We start from the raw sequence: 19,084 nt of genomic DNA on the forward strand, positions 1-19,084 counted from the left end.
ACTGAAGGTCCCCTTCAGGCCCTGGGTACCAAGAAGCTTCTTGAAGGGCATCCTAAGGGTCCCACACAACCCTGTCCTCTTGCGAGGATTTGGGGACGGATGCTGCCACAGCAGCAAAGCCAAGCCGCATGGGGTGAATGGCTGGCGGGAACCAGAGGAGCCAGGGCGACACAGCCCTTTCTCACCTCTCCAGCCTCCTCTCACCACATCCCTACTTCCCTCCTCACCCCCGGAAGTTCTGCCTTCCACGCACGGGGCCTTCATTCACAGCCTGAACGCACCACTCCTTCTATCCGGAACGGTCTTTCCTGCGTCTCCTCACTTTCCCACTCGTTTGGCAGGTCTCACCTTGGATGTCAGTTCCTCCAGGGAGCCTTCCCCACTCCGCCCTCCTCCAGTCTGGGTTAGATCCCCCGCCCCTCTAATAGGACTCCCAGGGCGTCCGACTCTCTCCTCCAGCCCTCACCCTTGGTGGCAGCTGCTGCCTTACTCACCTGCCGTGCAGGACCCAGGTCCACCTTGCTCAGCACTGGGGCCCATGCCCCAAGCCCAGTGATGGACCCTGAGCACGTTCTCAGTAAATATTTGTCAAACGAATGAAAGAACAAATATAAGCACAAATAAAAGCCACTCCTAAATGCAAAGGGAAGGCGTTCCCCACCCAGCCCTGGCGCTTCTCCCAAGAAGCTGCTTTTGCACTGACCCCGTGTGTATGTGTATTTGTGTGTGTGTGTGTGCGTGCGTGCGTATTTGTGTGTGTGTGCGTGTGCGTGCGTATGTGCGCGTATTTGTGTGTGCGCATGTGTATGTGTGTGTGCGCGTGTGCGTGTGTACGTGCGTATGTGCATTTGTGTGTGTGCATGTGTGTGCGCGTGTATTTGTGTGTGTGCGTATATTTGTGTGTGTGTGTGCGTATTTGTGTGTGTGCGTGTATTTGTGTGTGTGTGCGTGCGCACGCGTGTGCGTGCCCATGCACGCCCAGGGTGCTCACCTCTTGCTCAACTCCTTCAGGGCTCCGCTTCGGCACAGGCCCAGGTAATCCCCCAGGAGCTTCAGCTGTTCCCGGCTCCTACCGATGAGGTGCATCCGCTCCACGTGCTCGTACAGAGACACGTTCACCAGCTGCAGGTTGATGAGGGGCTGGGCCCGGATCCGCGTCAGGAACTTCAGGGCCTGCCTGCAGACCTGGGGACACCACCAGGCAGCGAGGGTGAGACAGGAGGGCCATCTGGTGAGCACCTGAGGGCCAGGCACTGTGTTACCTACTCACTCGCTCACGCCTCCCACCACCTGCCGAGGGAAGTGGTACCATCTTCATTTTACGGATGAGGAAACTGAGGTTGAGAGAGAGGAAGTGACTTGGCCAAGGTCCACAGCTCGCACAAGTCATGATGTGAACCCAGTTTATCTGACTTCCAAACCCACTCTTCCCCCTTGACACCAGCTGCTGCCCCTCCTGACAGTGCTGGGACGGAGGAGGGGCTGCTCCGGTCAACACGCCTCTCCTCCTGGGCCTCACAGATCCTTCCCACTATTTCCTGTCGTCCCTGCCCCCACCTTCCTGCCGAAAGGAAACAGGCACTACCCCGGGCCGACTCAGGAACCAGGTGACGGGTGTGAGTCAGGCTCCAACCACAGTAAGCTACGGATCAGACACAGCTTAACTAGAGGTTTCCTGAGCTCCCTCCACCCCTGCCAGCAGCACCAACCAGGGCCCCCCCAAGTCTCCATGTGGATTTGAGTGATCAATCTGGGCCTCTCCCACGTGATAGGACTTTGAAGGTTCTACCCTCAGCCCTGATCCTGATGCCAAAGCCAACTACTGAGCACCTACTATTTGCCAGACGCTGGGCTAAGGACCTCGACCACATCCTCACAACAGCCCAAAAGGGAAGGTGTCATCATCCCCATTTTACACATGAGGAAACTGAGACTCAGAGAAGCTAAAGTGGCTTACCCAAGCCACCAGAAGAAAGCAGAGCCCGGGTCTAAACCGAGGTGTTGTCTCTGCACACTTGGCTGCCTCACGTGCTAAAGAGGAGCCCCTCTCCCCTGCAGTCTCCTCCTTGCCGTGATAAGGATGGAGGAGCTGAGATGTTCTCCACCGTCAACCACCCGGCAGTGCTTAGAAGTCGGGCTTTGGCTCCTGGTTCGCCCCTTCCCAGCTGTATGACCTTATGAAACTTACTTAACCTCTCTGTGACTCAGTTTCCTCATCTGTAAAATGGGGAAAATAAAAGCACCTACCTCATGGGATAATTTTGAGCTTAGATGAAAAGAAAATCCATGTAAGCATATCCTCTGTAAAGGGGAGCTGCCATCAGACTCTGTGAGTGCCTGTGTGGTCCCGGTGTCTGTCCCCTGGCTCAGGGGGATGTAATAGGGCCCTCAGGAGACCGTTAGGCTGGGGGCTGCTCCACCAGCTTCACCAGCATCTCTCGCCTCCCGCAACAGCTGACAACTCCATCTTTTCCCATTTCCCAGAGCCCTGAGGAACCAGCCCCCAGCCAATAGGCAGCCCACTGGCAAAAGCCTGGTGAGTCCGTGACTCGGGTCAAACCCAGCCCTTCCCACGACTCAGCCCCAGGCTTCTGGCGAGGCTCAGATGAAATACCACGCAGGAATGTGCGCTGAAAACTGCCAAGTGCTGCCGACAGGCATGGGCTTCGAGCTCCCCAGGGACTGTTCCTCCCCCGTGGGTGTGGAGGAGACAGACAAAGAGAGAAGCCCCAGGCCTGGGCTGACATCCTGCCAAGTAGTCCCAGCCGGACCTTGCACAAGTGGGTCAGCCAGAGTGGTAACAGTGGACAAAGGGCCCTTAACCCGCCGATCAGCCACTTTCTAGTGTGAATTTTCATGTCCTTCCCAGGCCCGGGATCTTTGAGAGAGCTGGATATTTCCTGACCTCAGGCATGCCAAGGGAAGTGTTAGAATTCTCCAGTTGGAAAAAGGAAGTGGCACCAAAATTACAGCAGTGAAAAGAAGGTGGCTCAACAGAGGCATCTGGGTGTTATAAGCAGGGAGGGTGTTTTATGGGCAGAGGGTTCTTCGCATCTGTGGTGATCTTGAGGTTTAGTTTTCTCCATGTAGTTAGTTAAATACTTAACATTGAGGGCAGGGGTGGGGATGAGGTAACCAATAAAAAAGCCAAAGTGAAGCTAATGTCTTTGGAAGGTTCTCACCCCCAGCGGGGTGGAGGTCAGGGTGGTACGGGCTCTGAGAACCATGTTCCCTGGACTCTGATGGGGACATGTGAAGACACCTCCACATAATGAGACAGCACGGCCGGCAGGCCTGGGTCTTGAGAGAAGCAACCAAACTCTTCCCGGTGTTTCTGTGTCTTGTCTTAGCAGAAATCTGTGCCTTTGGAAGAAAGCCAAGTTTGCGCCCCTTGAGGCAGACCCTCAAGCAAATTAGGGGCAGAAGGTGAGGCCTCAGGGCACTAATGTAAGCCACCAGCTAAGTGACTGGTGGGTACTGTCTCTTTTGGTCCTCACACAGCCTGGGGACAGACGCTGTTATTAATCCCCCTTTACAGACGAGGAAAGTGAAGTTAAATAGTCTGCTCATGGTAACACAGCTATGTAAGTGGGTAAGCTCAGCTGAAGAGGAAAATCTGAAAGATCAGAGAATACATCTTATGCAGAAGCATTTGGTGAACATAAAAAAGTACCCAAGATGTAATACTAACTAAACAAAGCACCTTATAAAGCAGTATGAGTCCGGCATGATCCCAAACTTTACCAAAAGTAGATGCAGGAGCTTGTAATCTTGGGGGTGGGGAAGAAAGGCTAAACAACCAAATAAAGATGATTTTGAATGGTGAAAAAAAAAAAGTAGATGTATATGTAAAAAACAAAAATGCACGGAAAAATGCTCCCAGGGAAAGTGCAGCCAGCTGGCTAGCCCATCCATCCACCCACCCACCCACCCACCCAATCCATACTCATCCACCTACCCACGCATCCATCCATCCATCCACCCACCCACCCACCCACCCACCCAATCCATACTCATCCACCTACCCACCCATCCACCCATCCATCCATCCACCCACTCATCCTTCCATCCACTCATCCACATTACCCACCGATCTACCCATCCATCCATGCACGCATCTACCCACCTAACCCATCCACCCAACCATCTATATCTAATCTATCCTATCTATCGTTTCCATCTATGTATCTAGTTGTTGGTGCTTTAAACAGTTTTATCTGTATCCATGGGGAGCTGCAGCAAACCATCCTCAGATTCCCACCTGAGGACCAAGGTAGGCACTGACAGAGCTGTGTCCAGGGGCTGGAGACCAGCACCCAGTTACTTTCTTGGTCAACTCCCCCACATCATGGGGCCTGAACTAGTGACCTGGGCTTCCCTAGAGCCAAACTCCCCCAAACATACGAACAGCAGCCACAAAGAGGAGCGACCCCTCCTCTGTCACTCGGCAGCCCTGTGCAGCCACGGCAGGCTGGGCTCCAGACTTACCGGGCGCTTGGTGAGGTCCCAGTTGTGGATGATCCTGGCCGGGATCACTGAGGCATCGTCTTGATGGCAGATGTCACAGTAATAGAGGCCAGAGAAGGCACAGAGCTTGGGCCGTACAAACGAGAAGCCGATCTGCCGGGAGCAGCCTGGGGAGAAGAACAGGGAGAGGGTGAGCAGCGGTGGGGACAGAGTCAGCTCCTGAGTGACCCGGAAGCGGCCAAGGCAGAAAGGGCCCGCTATCTAAGGAAAGTATCCATAGAAAGATTAAAAAGGAGAGTACGAAGATGAAAACCACCACCGCTCATATTCCCACCAGTCAGAACCAACCCTATTAATTAATCTTTAGGACAAAACACTGTTAAGAGTTATCAGCGGCTTCACAGCTGAAGAAGCTGGTGCACAGAGAGGGCAGGAAACCTGCCCAGTCACACAACGATTGAGTGGCACAGCTGGAGTCAGATTTGGGTGGGGCTGGTGTAGAGCCCTCATTCTCTTATTCCCAGCTGCCTCTCTTCACTGCTTGCACAACAATGCCAGCCTCCTCTAGGTCCACCCCTCCATGGCAGCCCAGAAATGGAAGCCACGGAGTCAGGGTCTTGGCAAGCAGGGCAGGAGCTGGGGACATGGGGCTGGCCACAGGGAGTGGGTGGGGAAGCCAGCCAGAGGCAGGGCTGTCTGGACATGGCCTGGGGCCAGCTTCAGTCCCTCTGCTGGAGGGCCCTCCACAGTGGGGCGGGGGAAGGTGGGGGGACCGGGAGTGGGGTGTGCCCAGGGCACAACAAAGGCCTGGCTCGAATCCTGAGCACAGGCCCTGCCTCCTACAGGGCCAGGGAAAGAGTCCCTTCCGCCTCCCGGGGACTAGAAGGACTGGTTCTTCTGCATGCTAGCTGTCTCATCCTCACAGAAGTTTTGCAAGGTTCCAATTCCCTACTACTTGCTCTTCTGTGGGGTTATTACAAAGTTTAAATGGAGTTTTGAAAGCGCCCTGTAAACTATGAAATACAAGCCAGATGTCAGAGGTTGGTGTCTGCCCGGCCACCGAGCTGCGCTCGCAGGCAGAGAGGAGGCCCGAGCTCCCCAGTTTCAGTTTGGCCGGCAGGCTGGCGGGTGGCAGGCGTGGGGAGAGCCACCCACCCACCAGCATCCACGTCCCCAGCGAGGGAGCCCTCCTCCCAGCCCCGGAGGCCTGGCCTCCTCCCTGAGACTGGCGCCCACGTGCTGAAGGGCAAAGTGTGGCTGCTAGGGTCTGGCTGGTGGGGGGGCGAGGGGTGAGCAGCAGCTTGAAGATATTTTCTGCGGGAAGCTCTGCTCTGCTTAGCTACTCCATCCTCCAGGGGCACCAGCTGCAGACCACTCCCTTCTAGATGCGTGAAGCAGGCCTTTGCCTCCCGTCCCACAGGCTCCTCACACTTCACCCGGAGGGCCCAGGGTGATGGACGTGGGTGTCTGGGTTGGGGAGAAGAGCTAGAAATGGAACGTGAGCAGCAGAAGATCACGAAGCCTTGAAAGCAAGGGAGCGGAGAGGCCCTGTGAGGGCCTGGAAAAGAGCACAGGTTCTGGGACCATCAAGTCCTCTGCGGGCTCCACCATCACTCGCTGTGTGAGCGTGGGACAGGTACTTACCAGCCCTGTGACTCAGTTTCCTCAGTTACAAATAGAGACAAATCCCCACAGGGTTGTTGTGAGGATTAAACAAGATGATCCAAATAAAGCATCTGGCCCTGGGCCCAGCACAGGATTTGACGATGCTAATGACAGAGCAGACGTACTGACGTAGAAGAATACGCATAATATACTCCCAAGCAGAAAAAAGCCAAGTTGCAGAACAACAGTTACAGCTGCGCCGTCTAAAACGGTGGCCACGAGCCACAGGGGCCCATTTACGTTTAAATATATTTACATTAAAGCAAATTGAAAATTCAGTTCCTTCCACACTAGGAAGCCACATTTTAAGTACTCAGTGGGCACATGTGGCTTGTAGCAACCGTACTGGACAGCACAGATCTAGAACATTTTCATCATCACAGAAAGTTCTGTTGGACAGCTCTGAGTAATACGAGCCCATTTTTGTAATTAAAAAAAAAAACTGTGTCCACTTGCAAAAGCAAGCGAAAAATTTTTGGAAGGGTACCATGCCCCTGCTCCAAAAGAATACAATGTGATCATGGAACGGCCTCATTTGCTGCAACTTCCCCGGGGCAGGATGGGGGCACTCGTGGGGAGCAGGAAGGGGTGCAGAGCCTAGAGTGGGAACCCCACCGCGGGCAGAGCGAGGCTAGCAGGCTGGGGGCAGCAGGACAGCGAGTCGGCACCTGCACAGAAGCAGCCCTGGGAGTCGAGGCCTTTCTCCGTGGGGATGGCCACCAGGTACTGCAGCAGGAAGCCGTTCTCCCGCGTGGCGAACTTCAGCACCTCCTGACAGTTTTCATCCAGACTCCCACCGAGTGTCACTGCCTCCTCAGCTGTCTCCAGGTAGGACGCCAGGACCTTGCGCACCAGGTCCCTCCACAGGGCGGCCTCCTCAGCGTTCCCGGCCTGCAGCTTCAGGACGGCCTTGGCCGTGATGATTTTGAAGAAGGATGGGCCTCCAAGGCTCGTGTCCGGCAAGATATCTCGGATGGTCTCGACTCCATGGCTGTCACTTAACATCTTCTCATTGTTTCTCACGCGGAAGCACTTCAGAGACTCCAAGGACAGGGAGAAGATACAGGGCATCCAGGTCCGGTCTGTGTACAGGTACAGAAGGGATTCCTTAATAGCATCAGGCTCGGGAACCTGGGAAGAAGACCAGTCAAACTGCGGGCCCTGGGGGGTTTCAGGGGTTTCCGAGAGCAGGTCCGAGTGGGAGGCGCAGCCACCCTGGGGGGCCTCTGGAGGGTCCTCGGGCTGGTCTGGGTACTGGATGGTCACCCACTCCTCCTCCTGCTGGGGCCGCCGGCACTTCTGCAGCGCCTCGCGCACACGGTCCAGCCAGTCCTCGGCTTCATCGCGGCACGAGGAGCGCAGGGTCAGCTTCTTGCCCGAGAAGACCAGCTCGAAGCGGCCGTCGCCGTGGGCCGGGCCCACGGACTCACAGCGCAGCAGGGAGCAGTTCTCCACGCAGGTGTGCTCCTCGCCGCTCAGGTAGAGGCGCAACTCCAGCGGGGAGAGCTCGCAGAAGAGCTCCTTCCAGATGCCCATGGCCCCCCGCCGCTCCACCGTGCCCAGCTTCAGAAGCCCCCGGAATGGGTTAGACAGCCCTGGAGGCAGAAAGAGGTGCTTTAGACGACGGGCCTGACCCTTCACCACCCAGGAGAACATCCGGGGCCTGAGTCCTGTCCTGCGCGCAGACGACGTGACCACCAGGAGAACACAGGCCCGCCATGGGCCGGATGGGAACACTTTTTGAGAGCCTCCATTCCATCCTCACCCCAGCTGTTGACCTTGTTCTTGAATTTCACCGAGAGAATAAAAGCACTCAATCACCTCCACATGCCCCCCACTACCCCTCTCCCTTCCAGCATCTGCACCCACACTCTGCCTGCCCCCGTCGCCAGGGATGAGCTGACTATGCTTACGTCTGAGGCCAACCCTCCCATTTGTGCATCTGTGCAGGGGGTCCCACCGCCCCCCACATACTCAAGGACAAGGACGTCCCTCCAGCAATCCTCCCTCCCTCTCCTGCACCGCCGTTTCCTCCCTTCTCTACTGGATCATTCCCACCAGCCCACAAACACGCTGTTATTTCTCCCAGCTTTAAAAATAACCTCTTGACTCCACTCGCATCTCTAATTACCACCCTGTGTCTCTGTCCCCTTTTCAGAAACCTCCCTGGGGAGGTGTGGGAACTGTCTCTAGTCCCCCTGCTCCCATTCCTGCTTGAAGCTGCTCCAGGCAGCCTTCTGTCCCCTCATTCCACAGAACCTGCCCTTGGGAAGGCTACCAGGCCCTCCTTGTCGCCAAGTCCAAAGGCCAATCCTTGGTGCCCATCTGGCCTAGCCCATCAGCATCATTGGACACAGCTGAGCCCCCCTTCCCTTGGCTCTTCTCAGCCGTCACTGTCCCCCCTCCTGTGTCCCAGGCTCCCCCTCCTCTCGCTGGCCTCTCGATGCTGGAGGCCCCGGGCTCAGCCCTGGATTCTCTTCTCTACTGACACCAGCTTCCTAGCTGATCTCCCCTGGTCTTGGGGTTTTATGTCAACAACTCACCAGTTTTTATCTCCAGCCTAGACCTTGCCCTTGAACTTTAGATTCTGATCTTCAACTGCTCTGTGTATGTCTAATAGGCTTCTCAAAGTTGACATGTCCAAAAATGAATTCCTGATTCTCCCACTCCAAACCCGCTTCTCTCCTGAAGTTCCTCATCTCATAAAATGACTAACTTCATCCTTCCAGCTACTTGGGCTAAAAACCTTGGAGTTATTCTTGATTTTCTTTCTTTCACACTCCACATCTAATCCATCAGCCAATCCTCTTGGCATATCCAGAATCTTCCTCCACTTCACACCGCCTGCACCACTACCTCAGGGGTTCAATCCACCGTCATCCCTGGCCTGTTATGGCCGTGGCCTCCTAACTGGTCTATGTCCCCTTGCAGCCCTTCAACAAATGAGCCAGTATGACTCCCCCTTTCAAGAGATAAGTCAGATCACATCTCTCCCCCCCAAACCCTGCAAAGCTGCTGTCTCCCTCAGAGCAAAAGCCAACGTCCTTTCTGTGGCCCACGAGACCCTCCGTCACTCTGGCCTCATCTCTAACCACCCCCCTCCCCATCTCCTCTGTTCCAGCTACTCTGGTCTCCGCTCTTTTCCTGGACAGGCCAAGTACGTTCCCACTGCAGGGCCTTTGCACACGTTCTCCCCGCTCGAAACACGAAGATCGTCTCGTGCTTTCCTCCTTCCCTCCGCGATTTACTATTCCCCACAGAAATTATTATTACCTGCCCACACTGTACGTTTACTTGTTTATTTGTTTATTTCCTGCCTCTCACACTAGAATATAAGTCTCATGAAGATAAGGACTTTGCTTTGTTTCCTGCTGTGTCCCCAGCGCCTAGAACAGTGCCTGGCACATCACAGATGCTCAGTAAGTATCTGCTGAGTGAGTGAGTGAGTGCGTGTCTATGTACCACACACAGTCCAATGATCCCTGCTCCCTGGGGGTCAACCATCCCCTGAACCAGGGGGTCCAAAGGACACACACGTCTCTCTCCCAGCCTGGACTAGCCTTAGAGATTTCAAACCATTGTGTAGGGTCTTCCCACCCTTCAGGGTACCTGATGATGCAGGCATAAAACACACCTTCTCTGGTATGGTTGCAACCATCACATGGGCTGAAAGAAAAACCTAAAAGGAGGCAGCATGGAGACCAGGGCTCTGCCCAGACTCCCCGAGCCAGGGCCCCAGGAACCTGGCCAGAATTCTCTGCTGGGTCATTGCAAACAGAAAATGAGGAGAGAAAGAAACTGACTCTAGAGCACACGTGTTTGTTTGTTTCTGAGGGTTACAGAAAAATCAGGTTATGGTTACTTAATGCTTTCTAGACTTTCACAGGGTGTGGAGATCAAGGTGGCCTCACTGTAAACTGCACACAGAGGCCACTGAACAAACAGCAGATCTAATAACCCCATCACAGCTGCGAAATAAACTAAGAGAAAGGCCTTGGGAAGGAGCAGGTGAAACACCTGGGCCTTTAAGAGGCAGGGGTTTGCTCTGGGCTACAGACAGAATCACGATGTCTATATACTCATAAGATTATCTTATGTATAATCATAAGATTTATAGGAGAGTTTCAGGGAAGGTATTTTCCATTTCAATATATGAAACAGTATTTGTGTACTCTGTAGGCAGTTTTGAGCATTACTTTATTAACATTTTATGAGAGGGACTTCCTTGGTGGTCCAGTGGGTAAGACTCTACAGTCCCAATACAGGAGGCCCAGGTTTGATCCCTGGTCGGGGAACTAGATCCTGCACACATGCCGCAACTAAGAGTCTGCATGCCACAACTAAGTGTCCCCATGCTGCAACTAAGAGTCCACGTGCCACAACTAAGACCTGGCCCAGCATGCATGCACGCATGAATGAATGAGTAAATAAATAAATAGGGCTTCCCTGGTGGTGCAGTGGTTAAGAATCTGCCTGCTGATGCAGGGGACACGGGTTCGAGCCCTGGTCCAAGAAGATCTCACATGCTGCGGAGCAACTAAGCCCGTGTGCCACAACTACTGAGCCTGCGTTCTAGAGCCTGCCAGCCACAACTACTGAAGTCCATGCGCCTAAAGTCCATGCTCCGCAACAAGAGAAGCCACCGCAATGAGAAGCCTGCACGCAGCAACGAAGAACCAATGCAGCCATAAATGAATGAATGAATGAATGAATGAATAAATAATAAATAAAAGATTTTATGAGAAAATATAGTACTCTTCCTGAAATACTTTTCTGAATTACTCAGCAAGGGTGCTCCTTATTACATTTTGGGATGCGGTTTTTCTTGGGAGAAGACACCGCCCAGTTGGTAACGGAAAAGGGGACTTTTGAACTGCTTTCTGAAAGGCACTGCCCGCGCGCAGTGCAGCGCCCGGAAGCCTGCAAAGTCGCTTACCCATCTGCCTGCGATGCACCACCCTGAAGTTCTTATGCTCCGGTGTCGGGGCGGCCTTGCTTCTCCTGCTTCCTAGGGAAGGCACACAAGCTTTGTCTAAGGCCTCCATGGAACAGCTTCTTCTTGGTCCTTGCGTGAGGAGACCAGGCCTCGGCTCTGGAGTCCCTCTGGGAGAAGCCACGGAATCATGGGAAGGACTCTCTGCGGGCTGTTCCCGGGGAGGCCGGTAGAAGTCATCTTCTGAGATCCAGCTCGTGCTTTTCTATTGGGAAAGAAGTAAAGACAGGTTGCTTTTAAAAACATCTTTATTGAGACATGATTCACATGCCATAAAATCAATGCACTGAAAGCATGTAATCCAACAGTTTCCGTGTCTTCACGGAGTTGTGCAAACATCACTACAATCTGCGTTTAGAACATTTTCACTGCTTCATAAGGAAACCTCGTCCTCAGCAGCAGTCACTCCCTGTTTCCGCTCAACCCCCCCAGTTCTAGGCAACCAAGAACCTACTTTCTGTTTCCAGAGATTTGGCCACTTTGGACACGCATAAACGAAATTTTATAACATGCGGTCTTTTGAAACTGGCTTTTCCTTAGCATAATGTTTTCAGGGTTGATCTATGGTGTGGCATGTATCAGTACTTCATCCCTTTTTATTACCAAATGGTATTCCAACGTATGGATGTACCACATTTTGCATAGCCACTCATCAGCTGATGGACGTTTGGGTTGTTTCCACTTTTTGGTAATTGTGAATAATGCTGCAGGGAACCTTGACATACAAGTTTTTCTGTGGACACTCGTCTTCTCTTCCCTTGGTACATACCTAGGAGTGTAACTGATGGGTCATATGATAACTATGTTGAACTTCTGAAGAATTTCCAAACTGTTTTCCTAAGTGGCTGCACCATTTTACATTCCCACCAGCAACATATGAGGGTTCCAATTTCTCCACCACCTCTCCATCATTTGTTATTATCTGTATTTTTGATTATAGCCATCCCATATGGCTGTAATAAGAAATGCAATCTTATGGTTTTGATTTGCATTTCTCTAACATCTAATGACACTGAGCATCTTTCCATGTGCTTATTGGTCATTTGTAGAAAAGTCTATTTTGGAGAAAAGTCTATTCAAATCCTTTACCCATTTTTAAATTGGTTTATTTGTCCTTTTGTTCTTGTGTTATGGGTTGAACTGTGCTCCACCCCCAAAAAAAGATATGTTGAAATCCTAACCCTCAGTGCCTCAGAATGTGACGTTAGGTGACAGAATGTGAAAACAGGGTTGCTGCAAACGCAGTTAGTTAAGATGAGGTCATACTGGGGTAGGGTGGGCCCTGCATCCAGCGTGACTGATGTCCTTATAAGAGGAGAAAAGACACACAGAGAGAGAACACCACGCGAAGACAGAGACACAGAGGGAGGCCACCACGTGATGACGGAGGGAGGGCCTGGAGCGATGCGTCTACAAGCCAGAGAATGCCCAAGATTGCTGGAGACACTACACGTTAAGAGAAAGGCGTGGAACAGATGGTGCTTCAGGATCTCCAGAAGGAACCAATCCTGCCTCCATCTGGATTTGGACTTCTAGCCTTCAGAATACCAGATACAGTAGTTCCCCTTTATCTGTGGTCTCACCTTCTGCGGTTCCAGTTACCCACAGTCAACTGTGGTCCAAAAATATTAAGTGGAAAATTCCAGAAATAAACAATTCGCAAGTTTCACACTGCGTGCATTCTGAGTAGTGTGATGAAGTCTTGCACCATCCTTCTCCATCCCGCCTGGGCCGTGAATCATCCCTTTGTCCAGTGTATCTCACCCATTTGTCACTTACTTAGTAGCCCTCTTGGTTATCAGATCTCCTGTCATGGTATCACGGTGCTTGTGTTCACGGAACCCTTACTTTACTTAAGAATGACCCCAAAGCACAAGACTAGTGATGCTGGCAATTCGGATCTGCCAGACAAGCCGTAAAGTGCTTTCTTTAAGTGAAAAGGTGAAAGTTCTCAACTTAATAAGGAAAGAAAGAAATTATATTCTCAGGTTGCTAAGATCTATGGTAAGAATGAATCTTCTGTGAGACTGTGAAGAAGGAAAAGGAAATTTGTGCCAGCTTTGCTGTCACACCTCAAACTGCAAAAGTTATGGCCACAGCATGTGATAAGTGCTTAAAGGCATTAAATTTGTACAATAAGGTATTTTTTTTGGGGGGGGGAGGCCACATTCACATAACTTTTATTACAGTATACTGTTATACTTGTTCTATTTTATTATTAGTTATTGTTGTTAATCTTTTACTGTGCCTAATTTATAAATTAAACTTTATCATTGGTACGTATGTATAGGAAAAAATACACTATATATAGGGCTAGGTACTATCCACGGTTTCAGGCATCCACTGGGGGTCTTGGAACGTATCCACTCAGATAAAGGGGAACTACCGTAATACGTTTCTGTAGTTTCAAGCCATCCATTTTATGGTCTTTTGTTATAGAAGCCCTAGGAAACAAACACAAGTTACAATGTTTTTTTTTATATTCTGGACACTAGGCCCTTGTCAGATACATGATTTGCAAATAACTTCTCCAATTCTGTGAGCTGTCTTTTTACTTTCTTGATGTTGTCCTTTAAGGCACATAATTTTAAAATTTTGATGAAGTCCAATTTATCTATTTTTCCTTTTGTCTCTGTGCTTTTGGTATTGCACTTAAGAAACCATTGCCTAAGCCAAGGTTACAAAGACTTACTCCTATGTCTTCTGCAAAGAGGTTTACAGTTTTAGCTCTTACATTTAGATCTACAATCAATTTTGAGTTAATTGGTTTTTTAAATTAATTAATTAATTAATTAATTTTTGGCTGCGTTGGGTCTTCATCGCTGTGCACGGGCGTTCTCTAGTTGCGGCGAGCGGGGGTTACTCTTTGTTGTGGTGCGCGGGCTTCTTCTCTTGCTGCGGAGCACGGGCTCTAGGCGTGTGGGCTTCAGTAGTTGTGGCACGCAGGCTCAGTAGTTGTGGCTCGCGGGCTCTAGAGTGCAGGCTCAGTAGTTGTGGCGCACAGGCTTAGTTGCTCCGCGGCATGTGGAATCTTCCTGGACCAGGGCTCAAATCCATGTCCCCAGCATTGGCAGGCGGATTCTTAACCATTGCGCCACCAGGGAAGTCCTGAGTTAATTTTTGTGTAGGGCGTGAGGAAGGGATCCACCTTTATTCTTTTGCATGTGGATATCCAGTTGTCCCAGCACCATTTGTTGAAGGGATGTAGGGTTTTTCAGCACTGCTTGTAGGGTTTGAGATGAGGGAGGCATGGGTGAGCAGGACCCAGAGACCTCACTAGCTCCCTCTGCCTCTGCTCCCCACTTCTGAACAGGCCCCTCGGCTCCAGGCAGCCAGGCCCTAGCCCTTCCCTTCTGTTGCTGTCTCTCCGAGTCTGAAGTTGCTCACTGGCTGAGGAAAGTGGGTGGCTCTGGGGTCAGGAGGCTTGTAGGAATGGACTCTGCCTCCTTTTCTTCACTCAAGTGCTCCCTGCCTTTCCGTGCCTAAGTGTGGAAGAGCAGAGGTGAGGAAACTGGCTGGGCGCCTAAGTGGCTGTCTACACAGAGGAAATGAGTCACCTGAGGGGTGGGACAGCCCAGCTGTTCTGTTAAGTGCCACCGACCTCATCCTGATGTTGCTATTTCCACCCCCTAAATTAAGACTGCCCTCCCTGCTCCCGCAGACAGGGAATGGGGGAGCAGGGCTTGGAGCTACCCAGAATGCCCGGAAGGATTGGTTTGGACAGTTTAATCCATTCAGATGCTGCCAAATTTTCTGAGTCAGGAGCTTGGAGGTGGGCTGGGGGTGGGGGGGGGCGGCTCACAGAGCTGGGCCTCCAGAGCTTCCTCCCCAAACCCTCAGATTGGCAGGTGCTTCCTTCTGCCAGTGACAGGACAACGTGTCAATCAGGGTGACTGCTAGGGACTATTTACAACTCAGGATTCTGAACAAAGCCTGTCTAAGTCATCATGACCCAGGGGCACTCCCCAGGGAAAATGGGCTGGAGGAGCAATCACATGGCTGTCCAGGCAGCCTCCTGGAGCCTGGCACACACACCTGGGAAACCCTGCAACGCTGCAGCCCCGGATAATGGCCCTAATGGGAGAGACCACTCTCCCTTGAGGCTCAGCTCAGGGGTCATCCATCGCCTTCTCCTGGAAGCTGTCCTTACTCACCCACCCCCAGCTGGGTTTGGGACCCCTTCTGGGCTCCCATGGCATTCTGTGTTCACCCCCATCCTAGCACCTACAAAGCTGTTTGGAATGGTCATCCTTCTTTGTGCCGGGCACAGAGCTATAAAAGATGAGGGGATACACCTTGACTATCCAACTCTCTTTAACATAAAGTAACACAGATGGGGTGAGGAAACAAGGCAGGAGACAGATGTGGATTTTGAGATGGTGTAGGCTCACTGGTGAGGGCCTCTCTCTCCTTGGAGATGTTCACACCTGGTCCAGTGGCCCCAGGCCGGCCACCAGGAAGTGATACTCTAGGGAAAACCTTTTGTTCTCTTAAGCAATAGAGAAAAACAGCAGGAATACTGGGTCCTTGGAGCTTCTGCACATGGGCCTGGACTGAGCTCTGCGGCTGTGCCCCCCTCCAGGACCCCCAGTTATTACACAGAGCGGGGGAGAGGGCAGCACACCACTGTTTCCCCTCCCCCACTAAACCTGCCTCCTGCTCATTCAAGGCCCCATATCTGGCCCGTTCCCTGCCCCTTTAACAGTGGGGGGAAATCACCAATGACCAAGGATCTAAGCCAGAGCAGCACCTGCCACCAGGACCCAAGACAGAAGAATGCCACTTGGAGTTACTACAGGGACCAGGACACTGTGTACAACAGCTAAATCCCAGAGAGGGGTCTGGCAGAGGAGTGAGACGTCAGGTCTCTGGACCACTTTCAAAAAATCCCTTTTGTTCAGTCTGTCCTCATTATGTCAGGCCAAGGGACTGCCTGTTCCTCCTCCTGGGGGAGGGGACCACATGCCAGAGGCCAGTGGTCCATGAGGGCAGTGATTAGGGCCAAGTCTTAGAATTCAGACTGTCCTCTGGGAATTAAACTGAGAAACCAACTCACGACCTTCCGGATGCCACAGAGTCACCCTAGTTTCCCCACTCCCATCCTTCCCGGCACTTGTCACCAGTGTAATTACGGTGCAGACAGTTATTTGTCTAACATAGTGTCTTTCCCCAAGGAGCAGAGCCTTTGTCCTGTTCCATCGCTGTACCAAGTGTAGTGCTTGGCCCATAGCTGGGGCTTTTAATTAAATTAATTAAAAACAAATTTTTAAAGAAAGACTGAACGGCTCTCGGGATTGTAAAACTTGATAGTGACTCCCTCCCCCCCATAAAGTGTCAGATAAATAGCAGTGACTAAATGACAGAAGCATAGAAAGATGAGAATCGCAGGGGCAGCACAGTGACTATCTCCTAGGGAATGGACGGACCCACAGCTCCCCTCTAGAGACAGACTCTGGGAGGGGCGAGCATCTGAGGTTCTCACGCTGAACTCGGCACCCGGTGCTTCGATTTCACGGTCCCCAAGCAACCCTGCAGCAACCAGACTCCCCTGATGCAGGCCAGGAGGCAGAGGGTGACCTGGTCAGACCAACCTGCCCGCCCCAGGCACCTGGTGGAGCACTTCTCAGTGTAAACTTACAAGCTGGCATCTCGGGAGTCTCTCAACAATTTGAGAACTATTCACTGATACCTATGCTTTCCCAGGTACAGTGCTCAGAACTGACAATATAGAAGTGAACGTGGGACTTCCCTGGTGGCGCAGTGGTTAAGACTCCACGCTCCCAATGTAGGGGCCCCGGGTTCGATCTCTGGTCGGGGAACTAGATCCCACATGCATGCCACAACTAAGAGTTTGCATGCCACAACTAAGGATCTGGCAAGCCACAACTAAGGAGCCCGCCGGCCGCAACTAAGACCTGGTGCAACCAAATAAGTAAATAAAATAAATATTAAAAAAAACAAGTGAACAGACGTGGTCTTTTGTATCATGGAGCTAATATCCTGGACAGAAATACAGGAAATAAACACGTAGACAATGAAAGCGATAACAGAATCTAACCTAGTGATGAGTGTCATAAAATGAAGCAGGTAAATGGGAAAGACAGTCATTGGGGATGGTGCTTTTGAAACAGGGTGGTCAGGGAAGGCTGAAACGACAGTGAGGAAAAGCAGTGAGTTGGGAAAGGGTCCAGGCAGAGGGAACAGCAAATGTAAAAGCTGGGGCTGGAAGGAGCGGGCTCTGGAAGCAGGTGCACGGAGGCAGTGCGGGGGTGGAGGTGGTGGGGACCGTCAAAGCTTGGTGAGCAGAGGAGGAACTTTGTTGACGAGGTAAGCTGTTCTGTCCATCAGCTCTAGGACCCTGGCAAGATAGGATGTCGGAGCCAGCAAAGCAGAAGCCAGACCCTCGACAGCAGTGAGCTCACCACAGTCAAGGCCATGCTGGGGAGCCCTGTTGCGGCCCAGAGCCACTGTCCACAAGGGACATCCCTTTCCTCTAGCTCGAGTGGGGGCTTCAGAGCCTTTCTCTTCAACCTTCGGTGTGTGCTGCTGGTTTTATAGTCACAACCTTCAGGGTCTTGTGACATTCTGGGCCTAAAGCCACCTTCAAGACAGCAAAAACTGGGGAACTCCCTGGTGGTCCAGTGGTTACGACTCGGCGCTTTCACTACGGTGGCCCGGGTTCAATCCCTGGTCGGGGAACTAAGATCCCCTAAGCTGCAAGGCCCGGCCCCCCCAAAAAAAGAGAGCAAAAACTGAGAGTCTGACCCACACTTACACAGTTCCATGATTTACACAGTCATACTCGATAAATGGTACTAAGTCAATCAGATATTCATTTGGAAAACACCTACCTCACACCATATACAAAAACTAATCCCAGATGAACCATAAACCTAATTGTAAAAGGTAAAATATTAAAGCTTCTAGAAGAAAATACAGGGATTTCCACAGCCTTCATAGCCTTGGGGTAGACACAGATTTTAAAAATAGACACAAAACACATTGATCCAAAACAAAAAGACTGATAAATTGAAGTTCATTAAAATTAAGAACTTCTGGGACTTCCCTCGTGGTCCAGTGGGTAAGACTTCGAGCTCCCAATGCAGGGGGCCTGGGTTTGATCCCTGGTTGGGGAACTAGATCCTGCATGCATGCCACAACTAAAAAGTCCACATGCTGCAACTAAAAACCCCACATGCCACAATGAAGACCCCGCGTGCCGCAATTAAGACCCGGTGCAGCCAAAGTAAATAAATAAATAAATAATTTTTAAAAATTAAGAACTTCTGTTCAACAAAAGATACCATTAAGAGACTTAAAAGGCCAGCCACAGACTGTAAGAAGATATTTGCTATAAACATATATTTTTCTCCAGTAAAAGACACATCCACAGTATATAAAGAGCCCCTACAAATCAATAAGGAAAACACATACACTCAATTTAAGAATGAGACAATTGTAGTGGGGTGGATGGACCTAGAGTCTGTCATACAGAGTGAAGTAAGTCAGAAAGAGAAAAACAAATACCGTATGCTAACACGTATATATGGAATCTTAAAAAAAAAGTGGTTCTGAAGAATCTAGGGGCAGGACAGAAACAAAGATGCAGACGTAGAGAATGGACTTGAGGACACGGGGAGGGGGAAGGGTAAGCTGGGATGAAGTGAGAGAGTGTCATGGACTTATAAATACTACCAAATGTAAAACAGATAGCTTGTGGGAAGCAGCCACATAGCACAGGGAGATCAGCTCAGTGCTTTGTGACCACCTAGAGGGGTGGGATAGGGAGGGTGGGAGGGAGATGCAAGAGGGAGGAGACATGGGGATATATGTATATGTATAGCTGATTCACTTTGTTATAAAGCAGAAACTAACACACCACTGTAAAGCAATTATACTCCAATAAAGATGTTAAAAAAAAAAAAAAGAATGAGACAATGACTTTAAAGGATGCTTCCA

The 19,084-nt window shown here is 51.3% G+C and overlaps 1 protein-coding gene across 16 annotated transcripts in view; it reads right to left on the reverse strand.

Moving 5' to 3' along the window:
- Window positions 1–19,084, reverse strand: part of PLEKHM1 (pleckstrin homology and RUN domain containing M1) — a 50,775-nt gene that overhangs the window by 7,241 nt on the left and 24,450 nt on the right. For 12 of the 16 annotated variants that reach the window (XM_089901338.1, XM_089901349.1, XM_089901347.1 and 9 more), the window contains 4 exons: window positions 11,069–11,330; window positions 6,801–7,727; window positions 4,489–4,634; window positions 992–1,239 (listed from right to left, as the gene is read on the reverse strand). In XM_089901338.1, the coding sequence (XP_089757464.1) occupies window positions 992–1,239; window positions 4,489–4,634; window positions 6,801–7,727; window positions 11,069–11,330 (1,583 nt within the window). Of the gene's footprint in view, window positions 1–991; window positions 1,240–3,703; window positions 3,792–4,488; window positions 4,635–6,800; window positions 7,728–11,068; window positions 11,331–19,084 lie in introns of those variants that run through there. The other 4 variants (XM_089901344.1, XM_022565081.3, XM_089901340.1 and 1 more) reach the window with 2 other exon arrangements.

Source organism: Delphinapterus leucas, chromosome 19 (genome assembly GCF_059928025.1).
Source record: "Delphinapterus leucas isolate spDelLeu-1000000601 "Yukka" chromosome 19, BTC_Dleu_Yukka2, whole genome shotgun sequence".
Taxonomy (NCBI): domain Eukaryota; kingdom Metazoa; phylum Chordata; class Mammalia; order Artiodactyla; family Monodontidae; genus Delphinapterus; species Delphinapterus leucas.